Source organism: Perognathus longimembris, chromosome 1 (genome assembly GCF_023159225.1).
Source record: "Perognathus longimembris pacificus isolate PPM17 chromosome 1, ASM2315922v1, whole genome shotgun sequence".
NCBI classification, from domain to species: domain Eukaryota; kingdom Metazoa; phylum Chordata; class Mammalia; order Rodentia; family Heteromyidae; genus Perognathus; species Perognathus longimembris.
In genome coordinates, this window is record NC_063161.1 from 139,520,088 (window position 1) to 139,540,692 (window position 20,605).

General features: G+C 38.6%; 1 protein-coding gene across 3 annotated transcripts in view; it reads left to right on the forward strand.

Annotated features, from left to right (window-relative positions):
- The window catches only part of Znf462 (zinc finger protein 462), a 144,327-nt gene that overhangs the window by 41,500 nt on the left and 82,222 nt on the right, over positions 1 to 20,605 (forward strand). For all 3 annotated transcript variants that reach the window (XM_048338554.1, XM_048338545.1, XM_048338564.1), the window contains exon 2: positions 19,657 to 19,906. In XM_048338554.1, coding sequence (XP_048194511.1) covers positions 19,687 to 19,906 — 220 coding nt within the window. In that variant the 5' untranslated portion in view covers positions 19,657 to 19,686. The remainder of the gene's footprint in view (positions 1 to 19,656; positions 19,907 to 20,605) is intronic.

Sequence of the window (20,605 nt, forward strand, 5' to 3'; positions counted from 1 at the left end):
ACCCTTAGTAATGCCATAGCACCATTCATCCCTGATTTCTTATTTCCTGAATACTAAGGTACTTTCCCTACTTACACATTTCTTAGGAAGGAGACATGTGGATAGCCAGGCATGGTGATACATGTCCATTTGGGTTTTTTTCTTGTTGTTGTTCTTTTATTTGATGCCAAGCCTGGGGCTTGAACTCAGGGCCTTCCTTGGTGCTGTCCCTGAGCTTTTGCTCAAGGCTAGTACCCTTCTGCTTGAGCTACAGCTCCATTTCGAGCTTTTTAGGTAATTAATTGGAGATAAAAATCTCATGAAGAAATGTTCAACATTTCTGGTCATAAACAAAATGCAAATCAAAACTATATTGAGATTCCACTTCACCCCAGTTAGAATGGCTATTATGAAGAAAACTAACAATAAATGCTGCCAGGGATGAGGCCAAAAGGGAACTCTATTATGCTGCCGGTGGGAATGTAAACTTGTTCAGCCACTCACTTGTTCAGCAGTATGGAGGTTCCTCAAAAGACATAGTGCTTCCCTACGATCCTGCAATTCTACTTCTGGGCACTTATTGACTAGAATACAAACTGGCACACTAAAGCTTCTAGCACAGCCAAGTTCGTTGCAGTGTTATTTACCATAGGCAAGATATGGAATCAGTCCAGATGCCCTTCAGTGGATGAATGGGTGGGTCAAGAAAATGTGGTATATGTATACAATGGAATTCTACTCATCCAACAGAAAGCATGATACTGTACTGTTTGTTAAGGAAATAAAGATATTAAGGGAAGTAAGCTAGACCTAGAGAAACATAGGTTGCATGGTTTCCCTCATTTGTGAATATAGAATATGCCTATAATTCTACAAGCAAAGACACAATAATTAAAAACTATATATGTGTGTATGTGCATATATATGCATATATATACACATATACACACAGGGGCATGATAAATTAGGCCACTAGACAGTCACATATTGAGGCCAAAGGAGGATATGCATAGGAGCAGATGGCAGGCTCAATAACTATGTTCATATGATCATATTAAGTAATATGGCATAAACTCCAAGAAAAGAAAATGAGAGAGGTTTTTTAGTTGCTATTGTTACTGTTTTTGTTTTCTTGTCCTTTTTTCTGTGTTTGGGAGGATAAGGAGGCATAGAAAAGATGGAACAAAGGGTGAATAAATACAACAGTAGTACTCACTGGACGCTGTAGAAAATGAACTGTAGGTCTTGTGGTTGAGGGCAGGAGGGAAAAACAGGGAGTGAGAGAAAATGAGATATAGTTCAAAAAGAATTATATCCATATTGTACTCATTACCTGACTCATGTTACTGTAGCCTCTCTGTATATCACCTCTACAATAACATTTTTTTTTTTAAGTCTCATGGACTTTCTGCTTTGGCTGGCTTCAAACCAGGATCCTCAGATCTCAGCCTCTTGAGTAGCTAGGACTACAGGGGTACACCACTGGTACCTTGAGTTAGATTATTCCTGATAGTTTTTTGGCTAGTTGAGGAGATAAGGTTTGATAAATTCAAATAGCTTGTCAAGAATTCATATAACTCATAAGTCATGGAGTTGGAGTCCAACCTACGGTCTCCTTGATTCTGCCTATCTTGTTTTCTTGTTTCAACAGGGAAGATGATATGCTGCTATGCCAGAGAGACATGGTGTGTGTGTGTGTGTGTGTGTGTGTGTGTGTGTGTGTGTGTGTGTGTGTGTGTGTGTGTGTTTGGATGTCTGGCCAAAGGCCATGGAGAATGGAAAAGAAGTAGCCAAATAGAAAAAGAAGTTACTATCAGACAGACTCCTAAATGAAGCAATAGAAGGAAGACTGCATTAAAAAGCCAGAGTTAGGGAAATCGCCTTAATTAGTAGAGTGGGGAATATCCTTTCCATTGCGGGAGATAGGTAAGAGGGAATGAATAGATGCCTTTGGAGATGAGGAAGGAAAATGCTAGACAGAAAGTGAAAACTTGTTTGCCTTTCAACCACAATAGAGAACAGGAGACTGACTTAACTGTGTAAACATCAGATTACTAGGTAGAGTTGAGACCATGCATTTAGACTCCTAGAACTGAGATTTTTTCAGCTAGTTATGAAGTCTTTTATAACTCCTTCTGAGTTGTTTTTTTCCCTTTCATCTGCTTAAATTCCACAAGGAGAAGATAGCATATAGCTGTTCTTTTAATGGAAATAAGTACTTTTAAATGTATTAACAGAGCAACATATTGATTGAAAATGGATGATGAGTAGATATCAATTAAAAATCATCGTAGCGCCTTAGAGCTGGAGTTGTAAATGCACTAAATACAGATCATCTGAAATTATTGACTTTAGTAATTTATTAGAGTCCCGCACTGGAGAGCTAAAGAAATGTGATAGGAGGCAGGAGAGTCAACCGTCTTTTTAGTAAGTTAAATTCCTGATATTGACCAGTCTCTCACCAAATCACTGGAGTGGCTTTACATTGGGTGATTGCTTAATTAATTATTAAGTAGCTATATAAAGGTTTTCAGTTCCACGAGTCAGTATTATGTATCTTGACCAGTGTCACCCATTCTATAATTCTCTCTAGCTTTTCCCAGCCCATCTTCACTGAAGTGATGTTTGTGGTTTTTGTTGTTGTTGTGTGCCAGTGCTAGAGCTTGAATTCTAGGCCTAGGACACCCTTGCTGAGCAGTTTTGCTCAAGGCTAGCTAGCACTCTGGCTTTTGGTGGTTAAGTGGAGATAAGAGTCTCACTGACTTTACTGCCTGGACTAGTTTTGACTTAAGATCCTCAGATCCCAGCCTCCTAAAATAGCTAAGATTACAGGCCTAAGCCACCGTTACCTAGCTGTGATGATTATTTTTAAATATTAAAATAGCAAAGTCTTGTTGAAAAGTTTCTAAGTTATTAGGTAGAAAATGAAAGTATTCTCTGAGCCCACAGCCAGGAGTTCTCTGCTCTTCTCCTTGTTTTCTTGAACAAATGCATCATCTAACATTTTCATAACACAGTGATAATCCTTGTTTGACCTGAGTTTTTCCAGTTTTATCATGAAATGTGATGCTGAGTTTATCTTAAATTTTGTCAAATGCCACTCAGTTCTTTTGAATTGATCTAATTAATTAGTTTCCTCTTGATCTCAGAATTGAGCAGTGATTGTTTTCTTATGTTGAATACTGCCTTTCTGCAGGCAACTCCACACTGTCTGGAGTGATAATCCTTCAGTGAGCATCTGGATCTTGAATTTTTGCCTCAACTTTTATGAGTGACATTGGTCTGAATATTACCACCATTGTTATTGTTCTTCGTTGCTTCAGTATAAGCTTTGATACCTGTGTTACATTGGCTTTCAAAATACGTAAGTAGAAATACTACATTTTTGAATGTCCAGTTTTAGAAGCATCTGATTTGCCAATTCATGGATGTCTCCTGAGAATTGAAAAAGGACTTTGCAGATGCTAGGCAAGTATTTACTACTCACTTACATGACTGGCTCATCCTAAAGTCTCCTGTAACTTGTGATTGGGTGAGCTAGTGTCCATTTATTTCCTTAGATTAATTTGGTCAAATAGATGTTTCTAGACAATTGTGCATTATATTAGGTTAGCAAATATTGTCACAAGTTATACGTAGGAATTTTTAATATTACCTACATTATATTTGTGGGTAGTTGCTATATCTTTTTAATATTTGTTTTGCCCTCCCCTTTTTTTTCTTAATTAGGGCAGCTGGAGGTTTTCATTCAATTTTATGTAGCTTAAAGCATAGTAGTTACTGGGTTCTATTATTGTTTAATAGTTTGCATTTTGATATCCTATCTTTATCATAATCCTTTTTTCTACTTCTCCTTATGATGTCTGATTCATTATCTCTTAGTATATGATGAACTGTTATTCCTTGATTTATAATTTTCTTTAACTATGAAATTTCCTCTAAGTATCACTTTTACAAAATTCTATATCATTTTTTTTCAGGTCATATTCTGCAGTTGAGTTTTTAATTGTGATTATCTCACACAAGTTGTTCTGGAGAATGTTAGAAAGTTTCCCCAGTGTTTGGAAATGTGGTTCTCTTTCCCTCTAGTTTTATTGCATTGCAAGTTGAAATTGTACATTGTTTTTTGTATTTATAACTTGTTATGTCTTAATTCTGGAATTAAGGGCCTTGGAAGCCTCCTGAGCACATGGAGGCCTTGGTGAAAGTCCCACAGATGCTTTGGGAAAACAGAAAGTATGTTTTCTATTTCTAGCATGTAAATATGAAGTGTATCTCAACTCAGCTTTGTTAATTATATTAATTACATCCTCAGTTATCTTTCTCTGTTTCATCTATACATGCTTATGCCTATTTTGTGTCTGTTGCCATTTTTTGTGTATATGTGATTCTATTTGGTGCTGCTATGTGGGCATGAATATTCATAACAAATCTGTGGATTGTACATTCTTCCATCATGAACATCTTTAACATCCTAAAAGCTTTTTTCCATCTTGAATTTAACCATGAATAATATTAATCATGAACTTTAATTTGTTTTGCTTAATATGTTTTTGGTCAAATTATTACTTTTATACTTTGTACCTCTTATTTAAAAAATACAATGAGTTTGTTTTTTAAACTCCTTTGGGGATATTTCTAGAAGTTTTTCAATTTGCATGTATTAATATAACATATCCTGGAGTCTAATTAATTTTATTCATTCTCTTTTCTATTTCAATGTTATTTTCTTTGCTTTCTGCCTTTCACTATATGACCTGCATTTTCTTTGATTTTCCTCTTTAATAATGCAAAGCTATAGTCTACTTTTATTTTTATTACTAATTAAGCTTTTGCCTTTAATTAACATGCAACTAGCCAGATACCTCTACTTGGAGCTTATTAACTTTGGGAATGAAACAGTATCAAGTATTTATGTCCTACTATGAAAATTAAGATATAATGTCCTCAAATGCTTCCTTGCCACTTCTTTAGTTATAATAGTTAAGGATTTTTTCTCCATGTCTGCATAGTTTTATGGTTATTATGCAATCATTTTTGTCATTATAATGATCACATTTAAAGGATTATAATTTAATTTTGCAAGTATTATATTCTTTAATCTTAGTTTAAGTGGATTCGGTGCATGTAGCCTCTGCTTACTTGCAAATTCCCTGTGTTGTTGTTGTAATTGTCATGGTGGTGGTGATGGTGGTGATGATGATGATGGTGGTGGTGGTAGTGATGCCATTACTGGGGATTGAACTGAGTACCTCATGGTCTATGGTTGTTCTTATGACTGGTGCTCTACAGCTTTTAGTTGATTATTAAGGCATAAGAGTCCCCCAGATTTGTCTGCCCAGGTGGAATCCAATCCAGATTCTCAGATCTTATCCTCCTGAGTAGGTAAGTTTATAGGTGTGAGCCACCAGTGCCCAGTAAATTCCCTATATTTGAGACGTTGATTTGGAAACTTCTCTTGGCTGGACATACATGTGGAGGAGGTTTTGAAGAATTCCTCATGAACTGCAGTCCTATCTGAGTATTACAGTTAGGGGAAACACACACACACACACACACACACACACACACACACACACATTTTAGTCTTTCTTGTTCTCTCAGGCCTCTATAAACACTACTTGTTTTCTGTCATTGGATGATACAATTAAGAAAGCAGAGGCCACCTGACTTTCCTCACTGTCACTGAATAGTTTTTAATTGTCTGTTATTAGTTATTAGAATCCAATGTTCATTCTTGAAATCCTGTAACTTCCCTAAGATGTCTCAGTTTTGATGATTCTGTTAATTCTTCATAGAATGTTAGCTACTCTATTTCTCTATGTTCTGTCAAGGATTTGAGTCTATTTTGTTTTGCGTTGCTTTGTTTTGCAGTCTCCTTCTGTATGTTGGATCTCTCTGTTCAGACCTCATCTGTCATCTCCCCTACCTGCTGTCATCTATGTGTCCTTTTCCTCTGCATTTTGCTCAGTGTTTTGATGACTGTTTTCCATATCATCCCCTTTGGGATTTGGTTTGTGGATCATACCTTTTATAATTTTAATATATTTGCTAGTTCTGCAATGATATTTTTGTCATCACTTTCTTCAAGTGCCAGCTCCCCTCTTTCATCTGATTCTATTATCTTAGCATCTTGTCTTTGATCTCTTCTTCCATAGACTCGATTAATTGTTGTATGTAATTTTCTTCTGCCTCCTGTTCTTTCAGAATATATTGTTGGTTCACTGATATTTTCTATGCTATTTTTTTTTCTGTTACCTTCTTCCTCAGTGTACTTCTTTTTCTTTCTTCTCTTTGATTGGGACATATCTATGAGAACTTCTTCTTGGCTCCAAATAATGAGGTTATTTCTCTTGAAATACCCTCCTTAATGGGGTTGGAGGTTATATCTCTATGGGTAGAATGCTAGCCATTGAGCAAAAGTGTGAAATACTGAGTTCAAGTACCAGTCTTGGACCTTAAAAAATTTTAAAAGAAATATCCTCTTTAATGCCTGCTCAGTTTTCTTACACCTGAGCCTTGATGTTGTGAGCTCTCCCTCCCCATCCTCCCTACCCCCGCCCCTCTCTTCCTTTCTTTTTTGGAGTCCTTAGCAATCTAAGAGATTCTGGAATTTGTTGGTGAATTTTATATTTCAGTTCTATGATTCTAAGTTTTAAGTCCTATTTTTATTGGTCTATTGGTTTTATATGGAAAGTTTTTTTACCTTTTTCCTCTCACATTATCCAAACTTTTTTTTGCATTTTGAGATACTTAGATACTTTTTTTTTAAGTTCTTCATTAGCTTAAAGTGAATATTGTTCCTTTGAGAGATTTTCAAACACTTTTATGTCTTCAGATGTTTCCCAATGAGTTTGGCTCTGAATTACAGCCTTTGTGCAACAATCAAATGACCACTTAAAGAATAGGGGTGTTTTCTTATACATTATTCACCATAAGTGCTTTCAATCATGCAAGAATCTAGGGACCTGAGGATTTACCCAACTCTTAGTGTCTTCTGGAGAATATGTTGTCTTTTGTTTGTTTGTTTTGGTGCTGGTACTTGAACTCTTGTTTGGCTTTTTCCATTCAAGGCAAGGGCTCTGCCATTAGCCACACCTCCAGTTTATGCTTTTTGCATAAATTAGTTGGAGATAACCTCTCTGATTTGTCTATCCAGGGCTGCTTGGAACTGTGATTCTCAGATCTCGGTCTCCTGAGTAGCTAGGATTATAGGCCTGAGCCATTTGTGCCTGGTCTTGGATAAAATATTCTTGATTTCTGTGGGTTTCCATGTCTTGCCTGAGAAATACCAAGGATACCATATGACAAATAATTCTGAAGCTTTTAAGGTAGATAGATATCAGTATTGCATTGGCCATGTCATTCATTCTTTTAAGGATAGTAATTTTCTCTCATAAATGTTCTTTTACCTGCTACTAATGGTTGAGCTCACAAATTAGTTTTTCCCATTTAATTAGTAAATAAGTTGAAAATTTGCAAACATTAGTCTCTCTTGGTCCTTAGGAACTGCACTACCTAGCTATTACTGTGTTATTTAATCATCAGTATTTTTAAGGGAAGGTTTCAACACCGTGCACAGGGAATACTCTTGGTTAGTGGTCTCAGGTACCATTTTATACTGGAGGGACATCAAAGTTGCCCCGAAATCATGGTAAAACAGATTGCTAGGCCTCATCTTCAAACTGGTTCAAGCCTGACATAGAACCTGAAAATTTGCATTTTTAACAAGGTCTCCTATTGAGGCTGATGCTACTGGTGCTGGGACCAGACTTTGAATATGAAGAATGAAAAGTATCAAGTGTAGCACTGGTAGCTCATGCCACTCAGAAGGCTGAGATCGGAGAATCTCAGTTCAATGCCAGCCAAGGCAGAAAAATTTGTGAGATTCTAATCTCTAATTAACCAGCAAAAATCTGGAAGTGGAGCTGTGGTTCAAGTGGTAGGGCACCATCTCTACCACTTTTTTTCCTTAATGGAAAAAGCTAAGCAATTGCGTGTATTCTCATAAACAGATAAGGAAATTTCAACATCTTCTCATCAGAGTGATAGTGGCCCCCCTCCCTTTTGTAAAAGATTCAGTTAATCAATTAACAGAGAATAATATTCCAAGTTACATTTAGTTTGAATGCACTATTCATGTCAATTGACAGCTGGGATCAGCCATGTTCTAGCTTGGCTGGTCTGAGCCATTTACTAGGTGGGCCATGAGGAGGTTGGCTTCCTTTCCAGGTGTTTGCAGGACTGATGGCTCTTCTTTCTGCTTTACATGGAACTGACTCCGGTGTTTGCAGACACCCCTAAGGCTCTTGAGTGACTTTGTTGGCAGTGCATGTTATCCATAAGAAACAAGGCAATGTTTCTCCTGGGGTAGATTTGGCAGGCATACCGTTACTCCACAACCTTGTTCTGATTCCATGAGGTTAGAGTCTGAAGAAAGATAATTCAGTGTTATAGCTCTTGTTCTGCTGTGCATACCTTTGTCAGCAACTTTCAGACTTTCAAATGTGTTTCCAGAGTATGAACATACTGCTTGCATGCCTAAGAAGTTCTCTGAACAGTCAAATAGATTTTATACTATTTTTGGTTACCCTCCTGAGTGTGAATTCATGGCAGAAGAGAGACACTGGGGTGATTCTGGAATCTGTCTCCCTAGTGAAGAAAGATGCTTATTACTGAGAATCTGTGAAGCATAGACTTTTAGTGTGAATAGTTGTGAATAAACTGAATAGCACTGTGGAGCATCCTTACTGCTGAGTTCTTTATTCCAATTATGAAATTTAAAAGTTTAGAAAATCTTTTTCCGTCCTTCCTTCCTTCCTTTCTTCCTTCCTTCCTTCCTTCCTTTCTTCCTTTCTTCCTTTCTCTCAACCCCACCCCCCCCCCCGCCCCTTTAAGCTTTTTCCTCGGCTTCTGAAAATTTGCTTTCCAGAAAGCTTGGCCAGGTTCTGTTTCTTGAGACCTTTAGTTCATTATCTGAAAAATGAAGATTTTTGCATCAGGTTAGACTATCTGGTCTTTAAGGTTATCCTCCCTAGTGAATGTCATGAGATTATGGATAATTAACAGAGTTCTTTCCTGATTTAAGGAAGTCACAAGTAAATATCTTGTTTCAATGTTTTCCAGGGAGGCTAAGGAGGGAAAACTCAGTTCCTGCTTATGTGCGGTGCACTTCTGTCCACTGAAAATGCTTACATGTTCTTAATAGTAACATACAAGGGAAAGAAACTGATTCTCAGGCTTCCCAGAATGCTTTGCAAGTAAGATTCGGTGTGGGAATGACCCCAGATGTCACTGCAGTTCACAGTAGCTTAGCAGTGAGATGTATACATGGGTAGAACAGTGCAGCCAGGAACATCTTCTTCATGGAAGAGATGGTAGAGGAGAATGGCCCTAACTTAAATATGAAGGACTGGGGCACACTGATTAGCTAGCTAGCTAATCAGTGTGGTATGGTTTCATTAGCTTTATTAGTTGGATTGGAAAGTATCATAGAAAATTACTCGTTTTTCTGGTGAGAGAGACTCTCTGGAACTGCTTATATACGTAAACATTTACTCTGAGTTGGTACCAGTGGTTAATTTTCCCCTGGCAAAACAGATCTACAGCTACTCGTTTATTTCACAAATCAAATAAGAACACTTCATTTGTTCTTTAAAGAGTGATTTGGGGTAGCCTGGGGGTCCAGTACTTGAAGGAAGATAACTTTTATACATTGAAGAGAAGATAGGTATTGTGTTGTTAACAGAAGTTTTTGTTGGAAACCATATGCTAAGTGTCAAACGTTTGGCCATTTTTGATGACATTGACCTTTCACTCACAGGATAAACAACAGTGTAAGGACCCTAGCACTAAAGAAGGCTATAATGCTCATATGCCTCCATCTTGAGTTTTCTTAGAGGAGTTTTGGTAAAAATTATCCAGATCAGAAAAATAAAGCTAAAAACTTCCTGCATTGCTGGACAGAAAGGCTGCTAAAGTCAGAGTCATAAAACTTGCAACTAGGAGATAACTTGTTGATCACCTGAGTCAGAAACTCCTTAGTCAGGACCCTAGAAAGGACTTGAAAAAGACAGGTAGGTCATAGGAAGAGACTGACAGTACCTAGAGATCACTTGTGAGTGAATTTCCAACCTCAATACTATCTACATTTTGTCAGGTCATTTTTATGTGACCTGTCCAATCTATCACAGAATGTTTAGCAGTATCCTTGGCTTCCACCCATTAGATGCTGATTGCATTCCCTCGTCTGGTTATGCTAAGTAAAACTACCTGTGAATATTGCCAAATAGCCCTAGGTTGGGAATGATAGTGTTAAAAACAAAAATTGCCCAACACAGAGAAGAATATAGCTTTCATGGCCAATCTTTTTGTTGTTGTTGTTGTTTAATGATTGGTGAGAATACTATCATTTAACATCTCCAATTCATTCATTTGCCACTCTTTTATTCATTCAACTCTTACTTGCTGAGTACTTATTGAGTACAGTGAAGAACCTCTCCCAGGACTGAAAATTCCATTGTGAATAAGACAGACATTTAAGACAGAGACAGACCTTCTCTCAGTGTGACAGTAGAGAAAAACAAATATTACATCAAAAAGGAAGGAAATAAAGAAGCATAAAAGAAAGTGTGTTACTGTTGTGAATGGGAGCTCAATTTCTTAGGGAAAATAGTGACTAACATTAGATGGAGTTGTCATGGAAAGACCTTTGCAAGGACAGCCCTTGAGCCGAGCTTGAATAAAGAAGAGGCAGACACATGTAGACTGACATTTTTATGACTTTGAAAAATAATAAGTGAATGAATTTTATCTAGAAAGTCTTTAAAATATGAGAGAAATCTTGTAATACAGGTACCTCGTACAAAAAGAATGAACATTAAAATCTGATCTCTTCATTTAGAAAAATGATTAAGGTAATGGCTTTAAAAGGTGTGCTCAAGGTAAAGATGACAAGTATGGACATCACACCTACTGTCACCTTTTGGTTTTAGTGACCTGACAACAAATTCTTTAATTGGCTGGATTGTCATTTCTGCAATTTTCTTTTTTAACAGCTCAGTAGTGAATAACTCAAAAGAACCAAGTTCTTGGGGCTGGGAATATGGCCTAGTGGCAAGAGTGCTTGCCTCATATACATGAGGCCCTGGGTTCGATTCCTCAGCACCACATATACAGAAAATGGCCAGAAGTGGCACTGTGGCTCAAGTGGCAGAGTGCTAGCCTTGAGCAAAAAGGAAGCCAGGGACAGTGCTCAGGCCCTGAGTTCACGGCCTAGGACTGGCCAAAAAAAAAAAAAAAAAAAGAACCAAGGTCATTAGATAAAAGTGGGACGTACCAATAACACTTTACAGAATATCAGGGTCTGTCCAGTGCTGAGCACTGGAGTGAAGTTTTATACAGTTTTATTGTTATTATTAAGGTGTTTTACAGAGGAGTTACCATTTCACAATTTGGGTAATGTGTGCCATTTTCTGTTGGACAATGTCACCCCTTTATTCGATTTCCCAGTTTCCCCCTTCCATCCCTGCCCACAAGTGAGTGTTTTTACACCATAATAAAGTCTATACAGCTATATTGGCAGCCAAATGTCTACACTTTTCTGCTTAGCTCTTGCAGTGCAGCAATTACTGATGACAAACTTGAGGAAAATAGATTGAAGATTACAAGAAAAGGAATTTTTCAGTTGTCCTTAAAAAGATCTAATTCCTGAGTATCTGTCACATAATGTGTTTTCCATCTATTAATTTGATATGAAGCAAAGGTAGGAAAACCAATTAATTAAAATGGATTGGATAGTTAAGTCAACTTTCTGAATGCTTCTACTACTGGTGAAGGCCAAGAGGAAAGGAAAACTAATCTTTTGTAGACAGTCTTGAAAATGTTTATGGTCCATATAGACCCAGCCATTGTTAGCTTTTCCAGAAAGCAGGCCCTGCGGAGTTTCACCCTGTTGTCCCCTACAAGGAACCATGAGTTTGGAAAGAACCAAACAGGTAGATCTCCAGGTGTCATGCTTAGGTAGTCAATGTTTGATGTAGGGAATTTAACTAGAAAAGTAATTGTGTGAGGACCTACAACTATTGATGGCAGCCATGTGTCAATAGTTACCTAAATTGCTGGGTGCCCGTGGCTCATACCTGTAATCCTGGCTACTTGGGAGGCTGAGATCTGAGAATCTCAGCTAGAAGCCTGCTCTGGCAGGAAAGTCCCTGAGACTCTTATCACCTATAAACTACTAAAAAAAGCTAGATGTAGTACTGTAGCTCAAGTGTCAGTAATACTAGCCTTGAATACAAAGAGGTCCAGGGACAGCACCCAGGCCCTGAGTTCAAGTGCTGGGACTGGCAAAACAAAAAAGTTTATAAAGAAGTGACCTGTCAGTAATTGCTCATGTAAACTTTTATTTATATATTTTAATGGGTGCATAGTGATTACACATATTCTTGGAGGTGCTCTGTGGCATTTCATTTCAATACATGTACTTGCTATGTAATGATAAGATCAGAAGCATTAAATAACCTTTTACTGCATGTATATCAGTTCTTTGTGTTGGGAGTATTCAGAATCCTTCCTGGAAACTATTTGAAAATATTCAATCAATTGTTTTCAGCCATCATCCCACTATGCTATAAAATATTAGGAGATTTATTCATCTTTGTGGTTAGGGTGTAGCTCAGTGGTAGAAAGCTTATCTAGCATGTATTAGGCGCTTGATTTCATCCCAGACTTTTCCAATACAGAAGTTATACTTGCTGTCCAGTATTACCCGTGTATTCATTAACTATCTTCTGTCCCTCTGTCTTCAACACTTTTCCCAGGGTCTACTCTTTTGAGACTAACCTTAGCTTCCACATAAAAGTGAGAACATGTAGTATTTATCTTTCTGTGCCTGACTTAGTTTTTATTAAACACAATGTGCTTTGGGTTCCATCCATGTTGCTGAAAATGGACTTGTCTGAATGTTTGGAGCCAACCATGAGTGAATGTCTCCCAAGAGATTAGATTAGGATTTCTTTTATAGGCTTTTCTCAAATTAAAAAAAAAAAAGTTCTGGCAAAACTTTCTTACACCCTCCACAGATTAGCACCACACATCATGGTTTTCTTTGAATAATAGCAGAGAACAAGGTGAGTTGTTAAACTCAAGCCACCAAATTGAGGCTTGGTATGTGTGGATCTTGAGAGCCAGGAACAGTTTGGACCATAAAGACATATCTGTGGTGGGAAAACAGCCAGGCTCACAAGCTCACAGGGAAAGTCGTCCTTATTACATTTTACATCTTTCCTGATGGAGAAGATGACTTTCACTCCAGATTCTGCTTACTCTGCGTCTTAATCAGTTCTGTAATGAAGACCCAGCAGCATATCTGCAACTTCCCTTTAATTTTACAATTTTTATAATGAGTGTGCTTGTAGTGAGGAAAGTGTTTGTAGAAACCCAGCCAGCATTCTAAAGAGTCTCTAAAAGGAACACTCTGATTTTTTTCCCCTCATCTCTCCTGTGTGGGTGAGGACAGAAATCAGCTCCCTCTCATTCAAAATGCTAGAGCAAGAATGGTTTCAAAAGTTTCCCAGGAACTTCCCCATGAACTCATGACATTTCAGAGCATTCCTGTGTCCTTATCATTTCTAATATATTTGTTTGACAGCAAGAATGGTTTCCCATTATTTGAAAGAACACGATGAGCCAGACTGCCATTTGTCCTGGTTGCATTTTGAGAAATGGAGTGTGGGAGAGGCATCGTCATTTGGTTGCTAAGCCACCTCTTAAGAAAATTGTCCAGACTCTTCTCAGAATTAACAGTTATCTGGTGAACTACAGGTACCCCCTTTACAGACAATGAAGTCTAAAGCTACTAAGATACCACCCCGCTTCCTTCCTTTCTTTTCTTGTCCCCTCTCTCCTTTTATCTTCTTGTTCCAGTCACACGTTTCCTTTTTCTAAGGACAGGGGAGTTGGCAGACTGCCTATTGGCCTGTTGGCCTCAGTTAGCCTTATATCATTGCAAAGGAATGCAGGAATTCTTTGCAAGGTCTGTGGTATCTCTCTCTGTGCTAGACACTTGCTACCTGCTTTCATAACACGTCACTCAGCCAAGAATCACTTCTTACTTATATCTCTGGCATTTCTTTTTCCCTTGCGCTTGGATTCCATCCCTAGATGCTCGTCTCGTGTGAATGACCATCCCAGAGGCATCTGCTATGAAATATGACTCTAGCATATGCTCTACTACTTGAAAACTTTATACAGGAGAGCAAGCAGTCCTAAAATAAGAGATAATCTGAAGATTAGCATCTTGGTCCAGAGGTGACTGGATTATCAATCTGCTTCAGACTTTGTACTTGTCCACAAGGTCCCACAGATGGGCCTGGCCAGCCACATACAACAGAGGCCACATGCATGGGCAGAACATGGTTTCCTGGTCTTTCCTGGATCCTATTTAAATTCAGCCTCATATTGAGGGTTACATATTGACTGCAAATTAATCCTTTCTCTTCTGAAAATTTGGTTTTGAAGAACAGCTGTGTCTCCCTTCTGAATTCCTTAATTATTTATCCTCCCTGATATGTTAGACCTTTCAAGAGCACACAGAATGGCATAGATCATGTAGCACACAGCATAAACATTTGATAGGACATTTGACGACACCAGTCTATAGTTGTCATACCAGATGCTGTGGGGTGGATGGTGATCGCTAGGTATTGGGAGTACTGTTAGTTTGTTATAACTGTTTGTAAACTAAAAGGATTAAAAACTATAACATGAGCACATTTTACTTCAGCTTCTCAATTCACTGCCTTTTAGAAAGGCGCAGTGAATAAACTTTAAGCAAATGATTAGCAGGGTTATAGAACACTCTTCATTGCTAAGAATAGCCACCTAGTAGCACTCTCAAGTTGATTAATTTCATTTGTTTCTCCATTACTTATTCAGGCTCTGGGGCTTGCCATTAGAAACATCAACATCTTAATGTCAACCCCAACACTTTGACCTCATTGTATCCATAACCTCTGGTCTGTAAATATATTTGTTGTAAGAATTCTCCTGAAATCGCTAGTGTTTCTGTATTTCAACTATTTCCATGTTGATGTATTTCATTACCTGCCCTTGGGTAAATGGGGTTTCTATTCATTGGAAAGTAAGTAAAGGACAACCAAAAAGGTGCGAACAAAAGCCCCTTCTTAGAATTGTGACTAAAGAGAATTGGGGAATCCTTGTAGAAATGAAAGTAGGTTTCTGCAGTGGACAGAGGAAAAATACCTTATGGTCAAGCTGGATCTATTTCTCAAAGGCTTTAAAGGTTATAAGTAGTTGCTACTGAATCACATGGCTGTGGGACTCATGGCTTTACTTCTGGACTTCAGTCCTTCAGTCAGAGTAAGTTAGATCAGGGCCAGGCCTATGTGTTTTCATTTGGTTTCCTCCTAAAACCATGGGGACATTGTCTTGAGGACCATCTGATGTCTGATGACCATCCTGGTCATCCGGCTTAAAGAGGAGTGTTTGCCAGGCTCACCCGGACAAGGGTTGATGGTAACAGGCTTGTGAAAATGCTGAGAAACCTTGGATCCCCTTTCCAGTGACATCTGAGCAGTAAGTTGGAAGAACAAAGGGATGAACCTGGGGCCTTGTTTCTTTTCTCCTTCCCAGGTGGAAAAACTGATCAGGAGCTCCGAAAGTAGGTGGGCATTTTTGAGATTGAGGAAGAGTAGCTTGTGTCATAATGTCCTTTCTCGTGTTGCAATGCTTATATTTCCGGATCTTTAACATGATATCCAGATGCATTTTTAAGAGATTGTCAAGCATGCATCATTGGGTTTAGAGTTTCTCCTCTCTCACTCAATCTCTCTCTCTCCCCCTCCCCCCTCCCTCCCCGTTTCCCTCCCCCACACTTTCTTTTCAGTCCTTAATCACTTGGGTTTCCCTTCAGAAACTTCACATTTTGAAATCTGCAAACTATTGTGGTAAACTAAAGGACCCAACCACTAAAACCAAGTAGTTTGAAGGCACAAGCAATTAGGGTGGTATAGTTGGGAAGACTCATCATTAGGTAGAATGACACCTGGCAGGTGTCAGTCAGCACAGGTGTCATCCAGAGTCTAGTCATCTGACAGAGCTGTTATCTGTTCTAGTTATCTGGCCTTGAAGAGCCTAGAAATACTGCATTGGGGTGAGAGACGGAAGTGATTGCGTGACTTGCAGATTGATCTCATCACTTCTGGAAATATTTCTTTTTAGTTAGTTTCAGAAACTTTCTTCTATGCAGATTTGATAAATAAGAAAAAAATACTGCTTATTTCTTAATCACAATAGTAAATGAAGAAAGTAGATAGGAGGTGAAGGCTTTTACTTCTATCATAATTTTGTAGCAGATCTATGTAGAGGTTAATTCTTAAGGTTGCTGGTTCTTCTGACTAATTGAAACAATCAGTTCCTCACATTTAGTCTCATGATTGGATTCTTAGAGGATATTACCTGCTGAAAAATAAAAACCAACGTTTTTTGTTGATGGCCTGGTATTTTCTGTTGCTATCCTTTCCTACTCTCTTCTTCTCCTCCTACTCTTTTTTGCCAGAGAAGACTTCCACAGTCTCATAAACATATCAAGTTTCTGCTTCTTTGATTGTTTGGGCCATGCCAGCAATTTCTGTTTTCTTCTTCTGTCAGCATCTTCAGAAGAAATGTGTACACAAAGGCAAAATGGCTTTCAAAGTAGACAACATCCTCATTTCAGTGCAGGTGCAGACATCAAATTGAAGGCCATTCTTTCTACCTACTGCTGGTTCCATCAGCACCCTAGAGATTAACCTCTTCTAAGGCTCTGAGCTATGTTTGAGGTCAAGACTGCTACAACATTAAAGCTAGAACCCATTAGAAAATCACTTTCATCATCTCTTCTTTTTCCAAATCAGTGGTTCTTTTTTTTTTTTTTATCTGATCTCATAACCCTTTAATCTCCTTTGTAGCCAGAACAAGGAGACTGTTTTTGTTTGTATCCAGTGAGGTGATCATCCTCCATAACAATTTCAGAAGACACCAAAAATTTTAGAGAATGAAATCAAGAGAGGAATTTTCATCCTCTAGGTAGATGACTTAATACCGAAAGGTACCCTGTTCTCATACACAGCTATCATTTTTGTTGTGGTTATACAGACCAGGCTCAAACTTTCCAAAAGACATACAGCAGAAAGCCTTTTGTTGCATTATTTCTAAAGGCTTGAAGTTTTGAAGGGAAGAGATTTTGTTTTCCTCTCTGCCACACAATGGAGCTTTCAGAGAACCTCTTTTAAAAGGAATAGCTACAGCCTTTGTGTTGAAGGGTGTGTCTGTTGGCAGGGTTTGCTGATGCAGACAGACTGGCTGGTGATTAACAAAGGTCATTAGACTTTGGAATCTGGCAAGCCTCTTCGGATGGCATGTCTTCTGTGAGGGGAAGGACAGCTGTGACTCAGGAAGTCAAGACATTCTGGAGATGCCCCCAAATCACAGCCCCAAATCCTTGACTTGTACAACAGGGTCTGGTTCAGGGTCCATCTTGTTTCTGACCCAGTGCTTTGCTGGGAATTAATGAACCAGCCTATCTACCATGGAATGAAAAGAACCTTTTGGAGATCTTGATGAATGATATTTGAAGAGGAGCAGGGTGCTGCTTTTTGGAATGAAATGTAAAACAGTTAATTCTCTGTTGGGGAGGAGAAGAGCTAAGGAGGAGCCCAGTCTGCTTGGGTAGCATTTACTTCTGATTGTCAGCCAGCCTGGCAGAATTCAAGAGAAAGAAGCCATGTTGTGCACGGGAGAAGAAGCTCTGAGCTAAAATGGCTGCTCCTAAAGCTCAGAGGACTAGGGCAGCTTAGTGAGTCTTAGAGCTTCAGTGACGCAGAAGCTCCTATCTCTTGAAAGTGTGATAAACACATTCAGCAGAGCTGTGGCTTGTTTGGCTGAGATGAAAGGACTAAGCTGGGGTGGGGGGGGGATGGGAAGTGCACACTGGATGATCTGCTCTTTTTTTTTTTTTCCCTGTGAAGTGTTCTAAATGCAGGAGTCGTCTGCACCATGGAAAAATTTGTTTTCAGGTCTAATGGACTGTGCGAAAGGAGAAGTGGGGTGGGGCCTTGGTGACTGCTGTAATTTGATCCAGAGCTGATAGCAACCTCTTCCACACAATTTGGGTTGGTGCTTAGACGTAAAAGCTTGTGTTTCTGGAATATTGAGACTTCGTTAGCTGAAAAAGAGTCTGGTGCATAGTTCAGTGTTTATTGAGAAAAATAAACACAAGAATAAATTGCTGGGTGAAAGAAGAGGAGGTAAATATCTGTGTCTCACTCTGCAAGCTCAGGCTGTTCAGAGCTGGATGTGCCAGAAGTTATTTTAACAGGCGACCAGGAGGAGCATTCTTTCATAGAAAATTGTCCTGCCCATGGCTCCTTGCACGGCATTGAATGAGTATTACTGGACTTTGTTCCCTTGAAGAGATCATTTATTTTTCATTTTTAAAAAAAGGTAAAGAAAATTGTATCATAAAATAGATCTGGCTCCAGCTGTAGTTCTTGGACATCTGGTTCTAGATTATTAATGACTCAGTAGAGCTAGTGGTGAACTTAATGAAGTAACTCACCCCTTAAAGTAACAACTGGGTATCTTGATGTAGGATGTATATTTAGATTGGAAGGATGATACCTTTCTAATATGTTTTTTGACTTCTTAGTGGTGGGACTCTCCACTAAGTTAGTGTGGAGCTTTCTATGTATTTCATTCACACAGTGAACCACCGAATGAAAAGAAACTAGGCATACTTCGCTTTATCCTACACCATGTCCATAGCTTCTTGCATCTCAGTGTATAATTCATGTCTGTAGCAAAGAGAAGAGGAAAAAGACAATGTTATAGTTTAGAAGCACTTCTTCAAAATGTCCATCTTTTGTTGTCTTAATATGAATTGAGGTGCCAAGGTGCAATGTTAAGCTAGAATCTGGATTGTCATGTAAAGTTGTTTGAAAACCTCATGAGAAATATTTTATGACATAATTAGATGGAAGAGGCTGTTAGGTTTTTAATTGGTAGGTAGCAATGAGCAAATCATTTAGCTCATGTAAAAGAAAAAGGGGGTAACTAGATTATTTGGGGAAAGAAAGAGGTAAACCCCAATCATCATCAAGTTATTAAATTAATAAAAATGATAAACTCTTTAATGCCACTCCCAAGATTTGATCCTGTCCTATCATTTGGTGCTAAAATACCAATATAATAGAAATATTAAAGATGATTAACCGAGATTGAGAGTTGCCTTTTTTCCCCTGTATAGAGGTCATCTTTCCTTCTAATTCAAAAGGAAATGCGTTCAAGGCAGCTTCTCCACTAAATTTGAATTTAGTGGAGAAGCTCAGAAACTTAAAACTTTGGAAGTATTCAGGTTTCCCTGACAGATGACATTTGAAAATAGATCAATCCAGAAAACATTGATCTGGATTTTCTTTCCTTCTTTGAAGTTATGAAATCAAGGACATCTTCTCTATTATGTCTGCTCGCCTTTCTTTGGCCAACACACCAGTTGGCAAAGCCAAGTAGGAGCCATGTATGATACTGGAGTTTTCCCATTAGTCCCTGGGTGGCCCCCTTCAGCTTGAGTTCTGTGCTGAACACATTCTTTACACTTTGCTCTGACTTGTGCCTCAGGTTCCTGATGTGAGAGGGTAGCCCCAGATCATGGAGGTCCTTCAGTGTGATGGCTGTGACTTCAGAGCCCCATCTTATGAAGATCTCAAGGCACACATCCAGGATGTCCACACCGCGTTCCTGCAGCCCACCGATGTTGCTGAAGATAATGATAATGAGACCCGATCAGGGTCCCTGAATGCTGGGAATCAGACAGAAGTGGAGTTTTCTTCAATAAAGGATGAGTTTGCCATTGCAGAGGATTTATCAGGTAAACCTATACAACTAACTCATATTTTAATTGTACTTTTTCTTTTATTAGCCTGTAGCCATGGTTCTTGGTCTTTGCAAGTCATTGGATATTGTTTTTCTCCACTTAAGTGTCCATATCCTAAAGTATTCTCCTTCCAGTTTCCTTATATCTCCTACTTTTGTTTTTCTGTTTTTTTTTTTGTGTTTCAGGGTATTGAAGGCAGGCTTGTGCTTGCTAGGCAAGAACTCTACTACTTGAGCTACACTCCTAGCCCCTTCTACTTTTCATTTGGGAAGCAAAGTTTCTCTTGGAAAGTTATAAGTGTTAGAGTTTATAAAACTTGTCTTCTGATACCTATGTGATAGTCATGGAAACGAGGGAAAGTATTGTACCTAAAGCTAAATACTTTATTTTCATCTGTCACAAGGTGTAATACATGTATGTTCATTAACGCTCTGTGAATACTCTTGAAGAATATTACTGAAGAATAATTGAAATGGTACTGATTTGCCTCATTGAATTTCTTCCTTTGGGGGGGGTGGATAGTAGGGCTAGGGATTGAACTCGGCCCTTAAGCTTGGTAGACAGGCACTCTGCCACTTGAGCCACATCTCCAGCCACTTTTTGAATTGATTATTTTTTTAGGTAAAGTCTTATTTGATGCCCAGGCTGGCCTAGGCTGGAATCCTATTACTAATGCTTTCACATGTTGCTGGG